The following is a 22276-nucleotide window of genomic DNA, read 5'->3' on the forward strand; positions in this document are numbered from 1 at the left end:
TCTCCTACACAATTTGTTTTGGTGAAAGGGTTATACTTAGAGTCACGAGAGTGTTAAAGAATTATTATACAATTTCATAACAGTAGTAGATCAGGCACTTGTCATTTGACAGCTGTAGAAAAATCATGGGTCATAAGTATTATTTTAAATATTTTATTTGTTGCAATTATTCAAACGTGTCTCTTTCTGTTCTTGCGATATCATTTTATGTGCAATCTTGAAACCAATTTGGGGCTCATGAAACAATCAATATTCTTGTGGAAAGATACTTAAGTGTTTAATTGGATTATATTTTTTTCTGTGCTTTTTTTTACCCCAAATATCCTTAAAAGTTTTCTACCAATTGCAGATCACATTATTTGCATGTTACTCTTTTTGTATTACAAGGACACTTCTAATTATACAATGGGAGTTTTGAGTTATGGAGTCAGTCAACAAATATTTGTTAACCAATCATGTCAAATGTTTATGCGATGTCATGTAAGAGGAGGAAAGAATACTGACAGTGACTTCGAGATTATTTCTCATAGCGATGACCTGCTCAGTTGGATATAATAAGTGAAGAGATCAGTAGGGTTCGGCAGGAACTAAGTATGTTTGCTTAGGAATAGACTGATTAATTCTAAGTTAGTAAATGCTCATGTTCATTAGTATTAAGTAAAGTTATCCAAAACCAGAAAGTAAGGCCACGGAGATGACTGTGTCTTTTTATTACAAAGGAACAACTAGTACTATCTAGTTTTCTAGGAGAAAGAACCATTGACTCACTTTGCTATTTATTCTTAGTTAAAAATTTAGGTTATGAATGTATGTGTTAACTAGATTTGTGCAAGTAGAGATGCAATTTCTGTTCAGAAGAAAAATGACTCCAAAAGTTATGTTTTATTGCCCTACAGGTCATTGCCAGTTTTATATATAATCTAGCTATTTGATGCTATTATTTCTTTATTAAATTGAGTATATAATTCCCACTTCTTCAAATGCATGCTTTAAAACATAACAGCTTTTATGAGATATATTCACTTCCCATACATTTGCTCATGTAAGCGAACTTGACAATTTACCGACGTCTAGTACATTTGCCGTTTCAACCATCACCACAATCAATTTGAGAACAATATTATCACCCCTAAAAGAAACTCCATACTTATTAGCAGTCATTGTCCACTCCCTCTCAGACCCCCAGATCTATGGATCTACTTTTAGTTCATTTTTGTGTTTGGTGTGAGATAGGGTCAAACTTCAGTCTTTTGCAAGTGGATATTCAGATATTCCAGCACCATCTATTGAAGTGAATACTCTTTCCCGTTGAATTGACTTAGAATCCTTTACAAAAGTTAATTGAACATAAATGTGAAGGCTTTTATCTGGACTCATATTTCTATCACATTGGTCTACATGTTTATCCTCATGTCAGTACCATACTACCTTGGTTATGGTAGCTTTGTAGTAACTTTTGAAATCAGGAAGTGTTAGTCCTCTATCTTTATTCTTATTTCTTTGTTCCTTTTAGCTATTCTGGATCCTTTGGATTTTCATGTGAATTTTAGAATCAGCTTGTCAATTTTTGCAAATTGCTGGGATTTTAGTAGACATTTTATTGAAATTTTACATAAATTTGGGTAGGATCACCATCCCAGTAATTAGTCTTTTGGCCCATGATCATGGGATGTATTTTTCATTTATTTAAGTCTTATTTAGTTCCTTTCAATGATTTTCTATAGTTTTCAAAGTATAAATTTGATACTTTTTCTAGTTTTTAAGATATATAGTTCTGAATAATTTTCTTTGTTGCTGTAAATGGAATTATTCTCGATTTTATTTTTGGTTTGTTCATTACTAACATATTGAAATACAATTAATTTGTATTTTAATCTTATATCCTATAAGTTTGCTGTACTCATTACTTCTCATAGTATTTTAGTGGATTACTGAGGATTTTGTATTTAGAAGATCATTTTCCATGGAAATAGAATTTTTTTTTTATTTCCGATCTGGATAACCTCCTTCTTCTCTCTCTCTTTCTCTCTCTCTCTCTGTCTCTCTTTGTGTGTGTGTGTGTGTGTGTGTGTGTGTGTGTGTGTGTGTCTCCCCTTCTCTCTTTACCTTCCCCCTCTGTCCCTTCCTCCTTCCTTTCATGCCTAATTATCTAGTAAAAATTTCAAATACTGTGTTGAATAGAAGTTGTAATTCGGTGTGATGGCTGATTTTATGTGTCCAATTGATTGGACCTTTGTGTGCCCAAGTATTTGGTTAAATATTATTCTGGATGTTTCTGTGAGAGTGTTTTCTAATGAAATGGACATTTAAATCAGTAAGTTAGTAAAGCAGATAGCCCTCCCGAGTGTGGGTGAGCCTCATGTAATCAGTTAAAGGACTGAATAAAACAAAAAGGCTAACCTTACCCTGAGTAATACAGAATTCTTCCTGTCTGACTACCTTTGAAGTGAAACATTGTCTTTCTCCTCTATTTTTGGACTACAACTAAAACTAAAACTTAACTGGTTCTCAGGGCTTCCAACTCAGACTCGAACTAAAACTTTGGCTCTTCAGTGCGTCCAGCTGGCTGACGCAAATTGCAGGTCTTGGAAATTTGTAGGTTTCTAACTGTGTGCCAGTTTCCTATAATAAATCTCATATATATATATATATATATATATATATATATGCACACATGTATACACACACACACACACACACACTATTAGTTCTGTGTCTCTGGAGAACTTTGACTCCATGACTAATACGGTGAACATTTTGTGTCTCTGGAGAACTTTGACTCCATGACTAATATGGTGAACATTTTTGTCCTGATCTTGGAGGAAGGCATTCAGTTTTCACTATCAAATGAGATGTTAACTGTGGGTTTTTGTAGAGGCCTTTTATTAAAGTGATGAAGTTTCTTTCTATTTGTAGTTTTTTGAGAGCTTTTGTCATGATGGATATTGAATTTGTCAAGTGCCTTTTCTGCATCTGTTAATATGATTGTGTGATTTTTTTGTCTTTTATTCTACTGATATCTTATATTTTATTATAAACCAGCCTTGCATTCCTGATATAAATCCCTCTTGTATGTTCTAGAAGTATTTGTGAAAAATTGGCATAAATTGTTATTTAAATGTTTTGTAGAATTTGCCAATTAAGCCATGGCAGCCTCAAATGCCCTTGACTCAGATTTTACTGTCTATTCTTTATTTATTAATGAAGTGAATATAATCTTTCACACATTTTTCTTCTCTGTGTGTAAGATATTTCTATGTTGACTTTTGAATATTATACTTTTGATAGCTTAATGATTTTTTATTAACCTGTTTTAGAGACACTACCAAAGACTCTGACAAACACAGTGGTAAATCTGATCCAATTTGGGGGAAGAAACAGATCCTAATCTCTTAATTAAAAGAAATAGATTTTTAACTTATTATAACTTTTCATTGAACTGATGAAAAGACCACAACTAAAAGAACTATGTCATAAAAACTCATTAAATATAAAGTGTAATGAATCTAATGGACTAGCTGTATGTCCTGCAGCTTCTATTGAATAGAACTTTTGTGTGTGTATGCATGTGGTGTGTGTTTATAAGATATCAACTGTAGCTAAATGAGACCACTGTAACTAGATTCTGTAATCTATTGAGTCTTGGACAGTATGCTTTAGTATGAATCCTATCTCTGCTACTTATCTGCCTTATGATCCTTTGCTAATTATTTACCCTTTATATTTCAGGCTTATTACTTGTGAACTGAATTTCATACCACATTCTTACTGTATATTAGGAAAATATATGTATAAGAACCATTCTTATGTGGCAGATGTAACTGTTCTTTGCTGAAGAAGAGCACTGACAAGACAAATACTGTTAAACCACCATGAATGCTGTGAAAGCTATGCATTAGCTTTTATTTTAAAATGTTTATTTAGTTCTAAAATGTCAGTTTGATTCTTTTTAAACAGATTCTAGTATTCTGGTGCTATTTTTTTTTCTTTTTCTGATTTTTTATTAAGATTATTTTTAAAAGTCTTTTTTTTCTGACTCAAATTTCTGGATCATGTAGGTATTTGCTTCTTTTAGTTATTATTTTCTTCTTCTTATTGGGCATTTGGTCCTATATCTTCTTGTGTCTAGGAATTTTTGATTGAGCAATGGACATCCTATTTAGTGAGGGATGATAAGAGTAAATAAAATAATTTGTGATAATAGTAAATAAAAGTCTTTTAAAGTGCTGGGAATATATAAAAGAGTCAATAAATAATTAATGTCATTTTTTTTGTTGTCAGTATTCAGTAATCAACTGGAATTTGTACTTACATCTGAGGCTTTTCATGGAAGCAGTGTGTCTACTTTCAAAGACCTTAAAATTATTATAAATAAAAGCCAAAGGAAAAATAAATTCATTGTTTATATTGTTAAGTGTATTCTATCAACTCTATTCTTAAAATGTATTTTAAAGCAGTTTTAGATTTATAGAAAAATTGTGACAGTAGCACAGATAGTTCCCATATACACACATAATTACCCCTATTATTAACACCCTACATTAGTATGGTACATTTGTTGCAATTAATGAAACAATATTGATACATTATTATTAACTAAAGTTTGTAGTTTATTCAGATTTTCTTAATTTTTACATTTTTTTGTTCCAGGATATCATCAAAATTACCACAATACATTTATTTATCATGTGTCTTTAGGCTTCTCTTGACTATTAAAATTTGTCAGACTTTTGTTATTTTTGATGTACTTCATAGTTTTCAGGAGTACTAGTCAGATGCAATTCTTACTTTTGATTAGAGGAAAAATTTTCCCAGATATTCAGCTTATCATTTATTATTTCTTCAGGAAATAATGATATAGTGTTCCAGTTTATGACCAAATTGTGTTCCAAAAATAATGAGAGCTCTGGCTGCTTTTAATTTAGTTAAATGGAGGATAACCTGAGTACAACCTTTTTGTTGTTGTTTTAACTTTTAGATTATGGGTCTGTTCAAACAATGCTATCTAACATTTGTTAAAAAATGAAACAATTTGTGACAAGATATAGTTAGATGACTTGTAAATGAAAACTATTTACAGAACATTTATATTTTAAACTTAAGTTTTCTAAAGTTGGTAGTTATTCATTTATCAATATACTATGCATTGACTATTCCTATGTGTCAAATTCTCTGCTAAGTTTTAATCGATGGTTCCTGATAGTAGTATTGAAACCTATGCATCTTATACACATCATTATCTTCAATCTAATTACCTAGTGGAAGAAATAATATGTTTGTCATAATTTGGATGTTTAAAGTATATTTTCATGTAGTAAAATTTTATTTTGTATTAATTTTGCAGAACTATTACGGAGCTGCTAAGATGATTTTTTCGGACAACCCACTTGGTCTGACTTGTGGAATGGTATGTCCAACATCTGATCTTTGTGTAGGTGGATGCAATTTACATGCCACTGAAGAGGGACCCATTAATATTGGTGGATTGCAGCAATTTGCTACTGAGGTATGTATTATATACACATTGCTTCCCCCTACTACCATCACCATGCACAAATATCTTAAATTAACTTTAATCCTTGATTTTCTGTTGATACCCAACATTTTTAGTGTGACACAAAGCTCAAGTATGTTTTATACAACAAACTTTATTTTTATTCAGCAGCTTGGCTACAAAAATGAAGTTTCTAAAACCGTATGTCGAATTAGTTACAATCCCAGCAGGTTATTAAAATACTTTGAGTGAAATTATATAAATTAGATGATCTGAAAATAGAACTTACTCATTAACTTTATATTGATGTATGGCAAGGAGACCCTCTGATGAAAAGGCTATATTCCTTAACGAATTCCTTTCCCTGAAACTCTCTTTCACCTTTAAAGCTTGAAATACAGCATATTTTGTTATATTCTTTGAGTAATAAAGGTTAGAGAATTTTCAGAAACCCTGAAACTGAGTAATGCTATTTAACAACATTAAGAATGTCATTAAATATGGTGAACTTATAGTTTGGAATCAGATCTGCTATTTGGATAAAAAATACATAATGAAATAAAATGAAAGCAATTTTTACTCTTTATCCCATAGACTTTGATCCTGGCTTTCTCTTTAATGAATCATTTGTAAAGGACTCTGGTTCTGACACTCTTGGTCTCTCTGAGGTCTCCTATTTGGAGTCAACAAGCAGGTTAATTCCCACGTATCATTTAAATGATCAGCTTATATGAAGGAGATATAGTAAAATTTTATAGTCTTTGGGGACTAGTCATCTAGAAGGTCGAATTAAATGCCTGCCAACACTAGATTTTTAGTTAATGACTTACTGATCTGGTTTTGTCAACATAAACACAACATGTTCTTTCATTTTAGGACCCTTCCATGATATTCCTCAAGCTTAAGTCTCACTTTGCTTTTAGTAATAAATCAGGGTTATTCCCTTCCTGCTTTCTGACAGGTTAATTCCAAAGAAGAGCTCCTGGGAATAAGAAAATAGAAACAATTTGAGGTTGTGAATTGTTGCAATAAATTCTGGGATTTAATTTCTTTTCTTACCAAATTCAAAATTGCATTAGGCTTACCTGACCAGTACAAAGTATGGTCTTTACAACCTGTGAAAATCCTTAGTTGATGGAGAAGATTCACTTGAATTCCTCCCTCATCTTTCTTTGGGGACCCATTGCCTCTTCATTAAACTGGGGTAAGCTTTCACAGAATACAGTAAGTGAAAGGTCACATACTATGTATATCAACTAACACAATATTTTAAAACAAAGGAATTAAAATGATATTATTAGTTTGTCAGTGATCTCTTGAGAGGTGTGTGTGTGTGTGTGTGTGAGCGAGAGAGAGAGAAAGAGAAAGAAAGAGAGAGAGAGAGAGAGAAACATAATTCCTCTGGAAACTCTCACATGGTTTTAATTCTATTGTCTGGGAACACTATCCATCTGGGAACTCTTACTTGGTTCTACCACTCATTCCCAGAGCAGAGTCTTTTTAAGGCAGAGCATCACATGTGCTCTCAGTACAGAATTCATTAGAAACTCACTAAAATTTGAGAGTGGTCACACTTAGGTCTTGCTATAAGTATCACCTAATGAAGAGTTATGCATAGATTAGGACTGCAATAAATGCATTTTAAGTGAATCAAGGATATAGAATAGGAATATATCTGCCTATTCCATTCCTATTATACTTTGTATAAGTATGATTTCAATATCGAATTATGAATAAAAAATGTCCCTGTGGGAACTACTTAGAAAAGCTTTTTGTCTTTTTGTGGGGGTTGGCTGGTTAGGGTACCTGGTTTTAGAAAGTCCTGTATTCCCTAGGTCGGCGTGTGGTTTACTTCAGTTTATCCAACTGTCAAAGTTGTTAGGAAGATTAATAAAAAATGAGTAACTTATTTTTCACTGATATTCAAGAAAAAAAAGTGTAAAGTGCAAAATGTTACTGTTCTTCAAATTACTAAACTATTGACATGAGTATTTAAGTTGAAGTGCAACATGATGCAAATAATTTTATGTTTTGATTGTTTGATAAAACAATGATTGATTTTTAACCTTTAAAGAAATACAAACCTATTTTTTCAACTAAATTAAGCAAAGGTTAGGAAAGAAGATTAAAATAGTATGGTATTTTTCAAAATTGATTTTCCTGTGAATTATAAGTGATTTTTAAAAAATATCAGCTCAGTAGTCTGCCATTATTGGTTAGGTACATACCTTATTATTCTCCATTTGAACATGAGCATGTGATTTGGAAAGACCATAGTGGAAAAGGAATAGATCACATGATGCATAGCCTGCTGTAGAATCAGTAAGCCAGCTGCTGCTTTTTTTTTTTCTTTGGCAGAGTTGGTGGTGGGTACTGTTATCATTACTATTCATCCTTTTGCTGTTTCCACATTTGCAGTGTGAAGAAGTGATCTTGCTTCACACACTGGTATGTTCATGCAATAAACAGGCTACAGGATTGATTATGACTCACTCTAGAAGGCATTTTTCCCCCTAGTAATATTGTAATTCTATCATAACATTGTTTCTTTTCTTTTTTTTTTTTTTTAAGTGTTTTCGTCCTTTATTTAGGTTTGGTCCATAACATTGTTTCAATAAAATAACTTGGAAATAATAGTTTAATATCAATTTTATCAATCATGATGGTTTTTAAATTTCTCTGTACAAATATAACTCTGAAATTTTGTTTCAAAAATTATTTGTTTGTTTATTGGAATTTTTAAAGAAACATATATAGATTACATTTAATAACCACCTAGATTCTCGTTGCTTCTGAAATTTAATTAATGAATTGTTGCAAAAGGAGAAAGAAATGAGAATGCATCTTTCTACCCATTGCCTAAATTTTGAAAAAAAAAAAAAATGATTTTACGTAGAAAATTTGTTGCATGTCAAATCAGTTCTCTTCTACTAATTAAAACATTATGGAGGCAATTTAGAAATGTTAAAATTAAAATTCCAATCTTCCAAAATTTGTGTATCAAAATGAATTAGAGCTGGAAAATTTATAATTAAAATTACCACCTCAATTTTGAATTTTTAGGAATATACTGGATTATGATATTGGTATGTAAATATAGAATTTATTTTACAAAACCATTTTAGAAGATTTTTCTAATACTTGTGAAATATACCATTTTATGGTATATACCTCTTAGCACTTTACTTTTATTTAGATTTTATACTTTTATATTACTAATATCCAGAATCTACAAGAAACTGAAACAGATCAGCAAGAAAAAAAACTCCCATCAAAAAGTAGGCTAAAGACAGAGATAGCCTAATATTTTGGGTTACTTCTTAAAAGAAGATAGACAGATGGCCACCAAAAATGTGAAAAAATTCTCAACATCACTAAACATCATGGAAATGCAAATCAAAACTAGAATGTAATACCACCTTACTCCTGCAAGAGCGAGTCATAATTTAAAAATCAAAAAAGAATAGATTTTGGTGTGGATGTGGTGAAAATGGAACACTTCTACACTGCTGGTGGGAATGTAAACTATTACAACGACTATGGAAAACAGTGTGGAGATTTATTAAAGAACTAAAAGTTGATCTACCATTTGATCTAGCAATCCCACTACTGGTATCTACCCAGAGGAAAAGAAGTCATTATATGAAAAAGACACTTGAACACACATGTTTATAGCAGCACAATTTGCAATTGCAAAAATATGCAACCCTCCGAAATGCACATCAGTCCATCAGTCAATGAGTAGATAATGAAAATGTGTGTACACACACACACACACACACACACACACACACACACAGCATACATACCATGGAATACTACTCAGCCATAAAAAGGAACGAAATAATGGCATTTGCCACAAGCTGGATGGTGTTGAAGACCATTTTTCTAAGTATAGTAACTCAAGAATGGAAAACCAAACATTGCATGTTCTCACTCATAAGTGGGAGCTAAACTGTGAGGACACAAAAGCGTAAGAATTATGCAATAGGCTTTGTGGACTTAGGGGGAAGGGGAATGGTGATGGGAGGATGAGAGATAAGAGACTACACATTGAGTACAGTGTACACTATTTATGTGATGGGTGCACCAAAATCTCAGAAATCACTACTGAAGAACTTATCAATGTAACAAAAAATCACCTGTTCCCCACAACTATTGAAATATTAAAAAATGAAAGAAATTTCTGTTGTTTTAAGCCAAAAAAAGAGAATAAAACTAACATGCAATTCTAGATGAAATCAGGTGACTTATTCAGAAAAGAATTATCTTTAGATTTTTCTTTGTTTTTTTAAATATTTTATTGTTTTTTAAATTTTACTTTATGTTTTGTCTTTCAGCAGGTTTCTAAACTATCACCTCTCATTTGACTTACTCAGTTCTTGTTGTATCAGCATATACTATTTGTAGTAATGCAATAATTACTTTGAAATATACAATGATTAACTACAGTTACACTCTTGTGCTACTGAACAGTAGAACTTGTTCTATCTAACTGTATTTTTGTACCCATTAACTATTTGGAATTGAATTGGATTTTTCATTAACACTAAAAAATGACAAATGCTTGAGGTGTTGGATATCCTACTTACCCTGACTTGATCATTACACATTGCATGTGTCTAGCAAAATATCATGTGTACACCATACACTACTTACAACATGTATATGAATAATATATATTCATCATATTTATGCAACTAATATGTATTTATAATAATTAAAAATAAAAAATTGAAGATTTTTTATATAATTGATAAAATGTATTTTGTTTTGTTTGCTTCAGATTGAACATATATTACAGATAAAACTTTAAAATCCATCATATTCCCGTCTCAAGTCAAGCACTCTGATTAATTGATGAATCTGGCCTATGTTTTATATTTCCTAAGAAATAGTTGTATAAATAATCTGTAATTTTCAAATGAGTGTTGAAGTTTAGAAACTTTCTCATCTGTTTACTGACTATCCGTCTTCCTCATCTTTTAAAAAATATTCTTTGCACATTGTGTAGTATATGTTGTGATGTAATACCTCTGACTTTATATAGTAAGATCATGTGTATGAATTTGTCTGTTTTTTTCTTTTTTTGGCAGGATTGGGAGTTCTTTTTTTTTTATTATGCTTTAAGATCTGGGGTACATGTGCAAAACCTGCAGGTTTGTTACGTAGGTATACATGTGCCTTGGTGGTTTGCTGCATCCATCACCCCATCGTCTACATTAGGTATTTCTCCTAATGGTATCCCTCCCCTATCCCCCCAACCCCTAGTCAGTTATAAATCATCTCATTATTTTTTTACATTGATCTCTTCATGCATCCATTCACTAATACAAACTGTATTAATTGCTATAGTTTATAATATATTTTTATATCTGATGTGGGTTTTATTTTTGAACTACCATTTTCTGAATTTTCTTTTAACTATTCTTGTACCTTAGTAACATGAAAATGGGATTTTTTCTTAAGGACTAAGTAAATAACATACTATATATTCCAAGGGTCTGTAAATATTTATTTCTATATTTTGTTAAGGGTAGACACAGTTCAAGTTAAATTAGTTCAGTAAATATACACTAATACAATTAAAAATGGCAGATGTTATGAGACTGCATTGAAGAAAATTGAACAATTATTTAAATTACATCAACATTTATGTTTTGCTTAAACATGATAAATAGTTTTGAAGAATTGGGAATGGAGAAAGAACTTGTTCAATCAAATTAGTATATGATTGTTTTAATAGAGCAAATATTACTTTTACCCTATCTTCACCTTGGATATGGAAGTCACTAAAATTCTTAAACTTTGTATTCTGCAAGTATATTTGAGACGAATATAGAAATATGTATTCTGATGAACAATAGAGTATTGCAGGTCTGCTCTGAAATAATGTATTTCTGTGTTAAATTTTATTTATCAAATAGAAGAGTGGAGACAGAAATATTAAGTGGAAGCCCCAAATTAAAAGCGGTCATCAAAAAGATATTTGTGCATAAACTGAAAAGTGAGGTTGGAAATAGTCTAGCTGTGTATTATGTTGATTGCTTTATAAGTAAGATGATCAAATGACTGAGAAAGGTTAGAGAATGATCAGGACACTATTAATATGAGTCCAGTACAGCAGGCGTAAACTGTGACCACCCCAGGCAAACTGGTTTATGTGAATACCCAGTGTAATAAGAGCCCACTAGGTAAGGATTCAGTTAATCAAACTAACATTGATTAGGCATCGATCAGCACTATGTGTTGTTGTAGACTGCTTTTTTACTACAAGTCCTAAGAAACATTGTAGTTTCTCAGGAAATAATTAAAGCCAACAATTGAAATAATGAAGTAAATGTAGTAAGACATATGTGTTTACATTGGCATCCTTGGACTTATAGTCCAGTCTTCATTAATTTTTGTCAGTTGGTTTTGGATGTGATTAGACCTAAGTGCAAAGGAAAGTATCAAGTAGGGGGAAAATGCAGTTACAGTGTACTTCTATAGTGCTTCAGTGCATTTTTGTAATATTTCATTCTAAAATGCTGATAAACAATCCTTGAGGACATACAAACCAGGTACTGATTTTTCCATTTTGGACATAAGGAAACTAAGAATCAAAGTGATCAAAAATCAGTCAATGTTAAAAAAAAACTCTCAGTGTCCTGCACAATGTTAAGTATTTTATTTAGGGCTTCACTAATCCTCAAAATAACTCTCCAAATGATATTATTATCTCTATTTTACATATGAGTAACAGGAAGCTCCATGAAATTAGTTAACTTCCACAACCTCACATCTAGTGAGAGAGTCAAATCTAGAATATAAACCTAGTGGTTTAATTTTCATTATATCACAAACACTAACTTGCCCAGATAATGATACTAGTCAAAGACAAAAGCTCAGTGTAAACCCTGGTTTTCTGGCTGTAAGGCCACAGCAGTGTCTGTTGCATCTTATAGGCTAGCCAAATATACCTAGTCATCATATCTCACAAGTTTTGTGTTTTTCTGTTAGATATGAAGCAACTACATTGAAATAGGTTGGGTAAGACCAACTCATATGGCTTAAGAGTTTTTTTGTTTGTTTGTTTTTTAGCTTATGTACTTTATCAAATAATTTTCCTTTGTTTCTTTTCTTCTTTTGACAATGGGAGTATTATTCTGTAACCAGAAGTGAACGTAAGTTTTATGGGACTTCAACTAACAAAATTTTGGGTTACTACTTTAGAAATTACAGTAAAGCACTACTGAAAAAGTTAAATACAGGGCCTTAGAAGGGGTCTATGTGGGCTGGGCACAGTGGCTCATGCCTGTAATCTCAGCACTTTGGGAGGCTGAGGTGGGTGGATCATAAGGTCAGTAGTTCAATACCATCCTGGCCAACAATATGAAACCCTGTCTCTACTGAAAATACAAAAATTAGCCAGACATGGTCACACATACCTGTAGTCCCAAGTACTCAGGAGTCTGAGGCAGGAAAATCACTTGAACCTGGGACATGGGGCTTGCAGTGAACCAAGATCACGCCACTGGCAACTGAGTGAGACTGTCTCAAAAAAAAAGGGTCTATGTGACGAAGGGCCTTGAAGCCTTAAGTGTTTACCTGCAGTTTTATTTTATTTTGGAATGCCTAAGTGTGATTTTGGGAAAGCTGGTATACAAGTAAATTTAGGAATAAACCCAGCACATTTATGATACAGTTTGACAAACTGATCAATAAAATCTGTCATTTCAGTTTATAATCTAAAACTAAGATAAATTATCATGATAATGAAAGTTACTAATATTTATAGCTAATACTTTTTGTAGTCATTTATAAATAGGATATAGATTATAGTTGTTAATGATATATCACACTTGGTCTATTATCCCAAAGTTTTAACACTTTAAATGAGATTTCTTTCTACTACTGCTATTTAAAATAGTACCATCAATTATTTGTGAACGTTTTTCACCCACACTCAACCCACAAACACAAAGGTGAATTATTTCTGAGGGAATAAGATATAGATGAAAAATATGCATTAAGCACTAATATACCTAATGTAGATGACGGGGTGATGGATGCAGCAAACCACCACCATGGCATGTGTATACCTATGTAGGAAACCTGTGTGATCTGCACATGTACCCCAGAACTTAAAGTATAATAAATTTAAAAATAATAATAATTAAAAAAATAATTTTTTTACCATGGTAAAATGTATCTATCGGAATGCAAATACAAGTAACATCTTTCAAGACTTGACTTGTGTCTCTCCTTTTAGTCTTAATACAATGATTAATAGAAAAGAATAATGTCTTGATAGATTTCACTAAATATCTGACATTCTTTTCCAAAAATCTTTAGAAATCTATTAAAAATATCCCTTACTGACATAATGATTTATAATAAAACTGTTGGACTGGATGAATTGCTAGATGATTTTCATCACAAAAAATATTTTAGTTTGTTTTAAAACCATATCTTAATATCCAGAGCTTAAAAATAATCTGCAGTGATTTGGGGGCAATAACTTTGAAATTTACCAAAATTGCTTGGTTAAAATTATTTGCTGTTATTCTTTTCTAGATTAGTTTTTAAAAATAAATGTAAATACATACAGTTTCCTGAGCAATTTACAGTTTTAAAAGATTCATTGGTTTAAGCTTCAACAACTTAAAAAATAGTATATACTTTCATAAAAATATTTGATGAATAATAATATAGGGTAGTATAAAACATATTATTGTATTAGCATAAATCACTTGTAAAAAGCATGATGCTATAAGTAAACATTTTAGCCACCCATTTTTCTCCAAATAATAATGATAAATAAAATGTAATGAAAGTAGAAAAATTAAGAGGTGAACTGAAAGGAAATATGAATAACTTTTGGGCCAGAAATGATATAAAAGCATGGGGACTAAGGTTATTCTCTGGTAGCTTCTGCTGGGGAGTGGTCTAGGGTAATTGCCAAAAACATCTTGCATGGTAGAGGACTGAACTCAACTACACCTCACAGAAAGTTTTTTAAAAAATTAGTGCAACTACTATACAGAGCTGGGGCTTATAGAAAGCTACAGAAAGAAGCAGAGAAAGCTGTACAGCAATTTTTTTGGGCATGTGTCTATGGCACAGTGATTTGGTTATGTGATACCTCTAATCACGTTGGACTGGAGCCCTCAGCTTTAAGAAACTTGGTTCTGCAGTGGGAGAGAGGGATGGGAGTATTGTTAAGTGAAGGTGACCGCATAACTGCTACAAAGCCATAGGGGGATTACAAAGAAAGACACAAAATTCACTCAAAAGAGAAACAAAAAGGTAGACACTACATTAAGAAAGCTAATCTATTAGTGATAATCCAAAGACTCACCTGATAGTACCTGACTTTATCCTAATGAAACACAAATTATAATCAGGCAATTAAAATTAACATGTATAAAATAATATCCTAAAATGTGATAAAATTAAAAAAATCAACAGCACGTTTAATATGAAAAATAGTTGACTAGAAATTTACACTACAATGACAGTCTCCATAGAGAAGGTCAGTTTTCGGCTGGATAGGGGCACAAATTGCAGAACTAAAGAAATAAAAAATAAAAATAAGATCTGAGTATTCAACCAGAACACAGTAAAGGGATATGAATAAAAGAAAAGTTTAATAGAGAAGTTCAGACTTCAATACACATGTAAAGGGAGTTCCTAAAGTAGAGAGAGACATTGACACAGGAGGAGCCATAAAGCAGTTATGGTGGAATTTTCCAGAAGAAAGGAAAGATGAAAGTTCTTTACCTAGACATAGGATTGTGCTAATATTGTGCAGTATGAAGGGTAATGAGAATCAGAACTTCAAAACAAAGAGAAAACAAATTACTTGAAAAACAAATGACAATAACTCTGACCTTAGATTTCTCATCAGCATCAATAGACGTCAGAGGCCAAGAGCACAGTATTTGTAAAGGTTTAAGATAAAGAACCTTATTTTTCTTTTGAAAGTAAGAATATTAATAAAGTTATTTTCAGGCATTTTAAATCTAAGGCAGTTTAACACTCACTCTCTTTTTTATAAGAACTACTAAGTGTTATTCTTTAGAAGGAAGGAAACAAATGTGAAATGAAAGAGAAAAAGAAACAATGTGTAAAAATATGGCAGTAAAAATAATTAAATATTGATCCTAGACTAATAATAACTTATTTTGAGATGTTAAAAATAAAGATATAAAAATGTTTTTATAATATTGACAAGGAAGTGTTTTGGAAGCAAAGAATAATAAAAAGAAAAAATCTTTTAAAAGATGTAACATTCATGAACATTTATACACATGACAGCATAACCTTACTCAAAATTTGTAAGGTTTATTTGTAGAAAGTTTATTAGATTGATTTAAGAAATCCATAGTTTTCTGAGCCCGATTGATATAGAGTGAGTGCATCTTTTTCATGCACTTGCAGAACATTGTCTAAACCCTTATAAGTATATAGACAATCCTCGACTTAATGATTCAATTTAGGATTTTCTGACTTTAAAATGCTATAATCCCAGCACTTTCAGAGGCCAAGGTGGGTGAATCACCTGAAGTCTCGAGTTCAAGACCAACCTAACCAACATGGAGAAACCCTGTCTCTACTAAAAATACAAAAAATTAGCCAGACATGGTGGTGCAGGCCTCTAATCCCAGCTACTCGGGAGGCTGAAGCAGGAGAATGGCTTTAACCTGGGAGGCAGAGGTTGTGGTGAGCCGAGATCGTGCCATTGCACTACAGCCTAGGCAACAAGAGCAAAACTCTCTCTCAAAAAAAAATAATAATAATACAAATAAAATGGTGTAAAAGTGATACACATTTAGTAGAAAACTTACTTCAAATATTCTTTCAACTATATTGTTTTTCACTTTCAGTACTGTATTTAATAAATTACATGAAATATTTTACACTTTATCCTATAATAGGCTTTGTGGTAGATTATTTTGCCTATCTGGGGGCTAATGTAAGTATCCTGAGCATATGATTTTGGATGAATAAAGTTTCTTATAACTAAACAATAAACACTTACGTTTTCAACTGTATTTGGTAAGTTTAAACCACTTTATTCAACTGGTTTATCAAATCCCCACTATAGTCATAATAACATGGACTATAATGCTAGAATAATCTTGTGAATCAGTTCCTTTGTATAGAAAATGAACAATCATATCTAAAGTTGAAGATTTTTAGGATTGGAGATATAAATGTTAAGTTCCCCAGAGAGTGCCTTGTAAAGAGGAGGCATTAATCACAAGAAGTTATCACCATTGACCCTAATCCTCACAATTAATTGCTGAAATAATCATTACTCCTTTAATTTTCAGAGCTGGTATTTAGAGAGAGTACTTTCTAAGATAACATATGTATATTTTTCGTTGTTGTTTTTAAGATTTGGCTTAGGTGTCAGTTTCTCTTCTACGTAGGTTAACCTTCTCAAATACTCTGAAGGCACCATTTGTGAAAATGAACCCTGTACCAGACAGGTTGCATATTAATATAGTTCTTTAAAAAATTATTTAAGACATATGAGTGCTCTATTTTCCAGGGGGCTACTTACTGGAGAGTCTATGGTTTTATTCATACTGGTGTCTAGGACATAGAGGGTACATAAAAAATTGAATGAAATGGTAATTGAATGAAAGAATATTCTGTTTTCAGCTAACACTGTTTTTTTTTTTTAATTGTACTTTAGCTCTGGGGTACATGTGCAGATCATGCAGGATTATTGCATAGGTACATATATGGCAAGGTGGTTTGCTGCCTTCATCCCCCATGACCTGTATCTGGCATTTCTCCCCTCATTATCCCTCCTCACCCTCCCCACCCCTGCTTTCCCTCCCCTAGCCCCCACTTACTAACCACAGTGTGTGATGTTCCCCTCTCTGTGTCCACGCATTCTAATTGTTCAACACCCGCCTATGATTGAGAGCATAACAGTGTTTGATTTTCTGTTCTTGTGTCAGTTTGCTGAAAATAATGGTTTCCAGATTCATCCATGTCCCTACAAAGGACACAAACTCATCATTTTCATGGCTGCATAGTATTCCATGGGGTATGTGTACCACATTTTCTTTATCCAGTGTATCAATGATGGACATTTGGGTTGCTTCCAGGTCTTTGCTATTGTAAACAGTGCCACAATGAACATACGTGTGCTTGTGTCTTTATAATAGAACAATTTATAATTCTTTGCATATATACCTAGTAATGGGATTGCTGGGTCAAATGGAATTTCTATTTCTAGGTCCTTGAGGAATGGCCACACTGTCTTCCACAATGGTTGAACTAATATGCACTCCCACCAACAGTTTAAATGTGTTCCCATTTCTCCACATCCTCTCCAGCATCTGTTGTCTCCAGATTTTTTAATGATCGCCATTCTAACTGGTGTGAGATGGTATCTCAATGTAGTTTTGATTTGCTACAAATCAATGACCAGTGATGATGAGCATTTTTTCATATGTTTTTGGCCACATATATATCTTCTTTTGAAAAGTGTCTGTTCATATCCTTTGCCCACTTTTGAATGGGTTTGTTTTTTTCTTGTAAATCTGTTTTAGCTCTTTGTAGATTCTGGATATTAGGCCTTTGTCAGATGGGTAGATTGCAAAAATGTTTACCCATTCTGTTGGTTGCCAGTTCACTCTAATGATTGTTTCCTTTGCTTTACAGAAGCTCTGGAGTTTAATTAGATCCCATTTGTCTATTTTGTCTTTTATTGCTGTTGCTTTTGGGGTTTTAGCCAGGAGGTCTTTACTTATGCCTATGTCCTGAATGGTTTTGCCTAGGTTTTCTTCTACGGTTTTTATGGTTTTAGGTCTTATGTTTAGATCTCTAATCCATCTGGTGTTAATTTTAGGTAAGGTGTCAGGAAGGGGTCCAGTTTCTGCTTTCTGCACATGGCTAGCCAGTTTTCCCAACACAATTTATTAAACAGGGGATCCTTTCCCCATTGCTTGTTTTTCTCAGGTTTCTCAAAGATCCGATGGTTGTAGATATGTGATGTTGCTTCTGAGGCCTCTGTTCTGTTCCATTGGTCTATGTCTCTGTTTTGGTACCAGTACCATGCTGTTTTGATTACTGTTGCCTTGTAGTATAGTTTGAAGTCAGGCAGCATGATGCCTCCAGCTTTGTTATTTTTGCTTAGGACTGTTTTGGCTATGCAGGCTCTCTTTTGGTTCCATATGAAGTTTGAAGTGTTTTTTTCCAGTTCTTTGAAGAAGGTCATTGGCAGCCTGATGGGGATAGCATTAAATCTGTAAATTACTTTGGGCAGTAAGGCCATTTTCACAATGTTGATTCTTTCCAGCCATTAGCATGGGATGTTTTTTCATCTGTTTGCGTCCTCTCTGATTTCATTGACCAGTGGTTTGTAGTTCTCCTTGAAGAGGTCCTTTACATCCTTTGTTAGTTGTATTCCTAGGTATTTTGTTCTCTTTGTAGCAATTGTGAATAGGAGTTCACTTTTGATTTGGCTCTCTGTTTGTCTGTTATTGATGTGTAGAAATGCTTGTGATTTCTGCACATTGATTTTGTATTCTGAGACTTTGCTGACATTGCTTATCAGTTTCAGGAGATTTTGGGCTGAGACGATAGGGTCTTCTAAATATACAATCATGTCATCTGCAAATAGAGACAATTTGACTTCCTCCTTTCCTAATTGAATACCCTTTATTTCTTTTTCTTGCCTGATTGTTCTGGCTAAAACTTCCAATACTATATTGAATAGGAGTGGTGAGAGAGGGCATCCTTGTCTCGTGTCAGATTTCAGAGGGAATGCTTCCACTTTTTGCCCATTCAGTATGATATTGGCGGGTTTGTCATAAATAGCTTTTATTATTTTGAGATACATTCCATCGATACCTAGTTTATTGAGAGTTTTTACCATCAAAAGTTTTTGTCAAAGGCCTTCTCTGCGTCTATTGAGATAATCATGTAGTTTTTGTCTTTGGTTATGTTTATGTGGTGGATTACGTTTATGGACTTGCATATGTTGAACCAGCCTTGCATCCCTGGGATGAAGCCTACTTGATCATGATGAATAAGCTTTTTGATTTGCTGTTGCATTCTGTTTGCCAGTATTTTATTGAAGATTTTTGCATTGATGTTCATCATGGAAATTGGCCTAAAGTTTTCTTTTTTAGTTGTGTCTCTGCCCGGTTTTGGTATTAGGATGATGTTGGTCTCATAAAACGTGTTGAGGTGGATTCCCTCTTTTTGTATTGTTTGGAATAGTTTCAGAAGGAGTGGTACCACCTCCTCTTTGTACGTTTGGTAGAATTTGGCTGTAAACCCGAGATGGCCGAATAAGAGGCAGCTCCGGAAAGCAGCTCCCAGTGAGAGAGATGCAGAAGACGCGTGGTCTCCACAATTCCAAATGAGATACCAGGTTCATTTTGTGGGTCTGGTTGGACAGTGTGTATAAACCAAATAGGGCAAGTTGCGGCAAAGTGGGGCACTAACCCACCTAGGGGGAGCGTGCCACTGACCGGAGGACAGGGGGATCTCCCCCTCTCGGACTTTAGTCCAGATATAGTGCTCTACCCAAGCCCTCTACAACCCACAGAACAGGAGATATTCGCTGGGCTGAAAAGCCTTAGTGAGCTGCCTGAACAGGGCAGAACAGCACCTTCGGCTGGCACTGGGCAGTCCCCGTAGATCTAGGCAGAAGCACTGGCTGACTCTGAGAAAGCCAAAAAGCCGATGAGACGGAGCTACCCATCCCCCAGAAAGAAGGCTAACACAGTATATTTAACCTGTCAGAGGTATCTCTCAGTAATGCCCATTTTAATAATATAAAAATTATGAAAAAAATCTTTATACAGTAGTTATTTTGATAAAAAATTTGACATGACATGAAACTTTTATCATTTCTAATACATTTGAAACACAGTTCTCACTTTTGGTGTTCCTAGTTAATTGTTGTGAAGAAAAAACTATTTGTCAAGAAGTCCAAGTATATTTCTTTTCAAAGGATGAATGCAGTGATTAGTATGTACTCAGTATTTCCTTTGATTTGTTTTACAAAAGGAAACAAATAACAAAGAAAATTACATAGAAGCATCTTCTAGAAGGTATGTAATTTTAGATAACTTACTTTTGGATGCACAAATAGCAATCTTTCTCCATTTAAGCGTTCAAAAGGCAACAAGACATTCATCCCACTACTTAAGTAACTCAAGAAACTGAAACCAGCAAAAGAAAAATGATGTGTTATTTTTATTAAGATTTATCTTAGACCTAAACTGATGAAATATTTCTTTTGAAATTATCAAAATTATTTTTATTTTATAATGAAATCAAGCTAAACACTTGGAAGAGTATAATCCTCTCATGAGGTATGCAGAATACAAACATACTGTTACAATTCATCCTTCAACTAGTAGAGATGTTCTAAAATTTTTAAGAGTATTTTACTTTTTATGACTTCTCTATAGTTTATATTTGCTATTGTTTGGTGAATTAGAACAGAGTAATGGAGGAATAATTATAGCTATTAAACATTTGTATTTATTTTCATTATGTACTGTTTTAGAAAGCAATAAAGATTAAAATAATCAAGAGTTACCCTCAAATTAGAATTTTATAATAATGATTAGAAAATTATACTCTTTCTGTCTCCAGAAGGTGAGGGGACTTAGGGCGAAAATTCTGTGGCTCCTCTGTGCATTGCAATCTTTCCATTTTAAATGTCATTATAATCTCTCCCTTGCTTCAACATAATGTGAAAATTATGGAGAAAATGCTAGTAAAGTCAATTTGGAGTGATGAAATAAATGTGCTTTATAGATGAATGAAAGGTGAGAAATCACAGGATGAACATGCAGGAAAATTAATATTAAAAATGTTCCTCAAGAATATACTAGGTACCAAAAAAAGAGAATATGCTATGTACTTACAAAGTAAAAAAAAAATTCCAAAGTAAAATTAAAAAGAATATTCATTTGTAAATCATTGTTCTTTGTTATCACTAAGGTAGAACTGTTTTCCTTGGTGACTTTCACTACTTTGTTTAAGCATGTAACTGGAGTTCGGGAATTTTGAAATTCATCACAATATTTTTGAGTGCCTGTGAAAATAATCTTAAAATCCTCCAAATGCTACAGTATTTGTAGGGAAGGGAACACCTTAAAAATAACACAAATACAATGTTATAAGACAAGAAAAGGAAATGAAATATATAGAGATAGGGAAGGAAGAAATAAAACTGTCTTTGTTAGGGGATGACACAATTGTCTATGTAGAAAATTCCAAAGAATCAACAGGAAAACTCCTGGAACTAGTATGCAATTATGGCAAAAAGGGATATAAGTTTAATACACCAACGTCAGCCACTTTCCTTTACAATAGAAATAAATAATTAGAATTTGAAATTAAAAGTATACCATTTACATTTGCACCCTTAAAAATGAAATACTTAGGTATAAATCTAATGAAATATGTGTAAGATGTATATGAGGGAAACTATGAAATTGTGGTCAAACAAACAAAAACTAAATAAATGGAGACATATTCCAGGTTTCCAAATAGAAAACTCAGTATTGTCAAGATGTCACTTCTTCCCAATTTGATCCATAGATTCAGTGCAATCCCAAATCAAAATCTCAGCAATCTATTTTATAGATACTGACAAATTGATTTTAAAGTTTATATACAGAGGCAAAAGACCCAAATTAACCAACATAATATTGAACAGCAAAGTTGAAGGACTCAGACTACCTGACTTTAAGACTTACTGTTAAGTTACGGTAGTCAAGACAGTGTGGTGTTGTTAAAATAATAGAC

General features: G+C 32.8%; 1 protein-coding gene across 3 annotated transcripts in view; it reads left to right on the top strand.

Annotated features, from left to right (window-relative positions):
- The window catches only part of DPYD (dihydropyrimidine dehydrogenase), an 865822-nt gene that overhangs the window by 214014 nt on the left and 629532 nt on the right, over nt 1-22276 (top strand). For all 3 annotated transcript variants that reach the window (XM_012458470.2, XM_012458472.2, XM_012458471.2), the window contains one exon: nt 5345-5506. In XM_012458470.2, coding sequence (XP_012313893.2) covers nt 5345-5506 — 162 coding nt within the window. The remainder of the gene's footprint in view (nt 1-5344; nt 5507-22276) is intronic.

Source organism: Aotus nancymaae, unplaced genomic scaffold (genome assembly GCF_030222135.1).
Source record: "Aotus nancymaae isolate 86718 unplaced genomic scaffold, 86718_ANA_hifiasm-v0.15.2.pri h1tg000103l, whole genome shotgun sequence".
NCBI lineage: Eukaryota > Metazoa > Chordata > Mammalia > Primates > Aotidae > Aotus > Aotus nancymaae.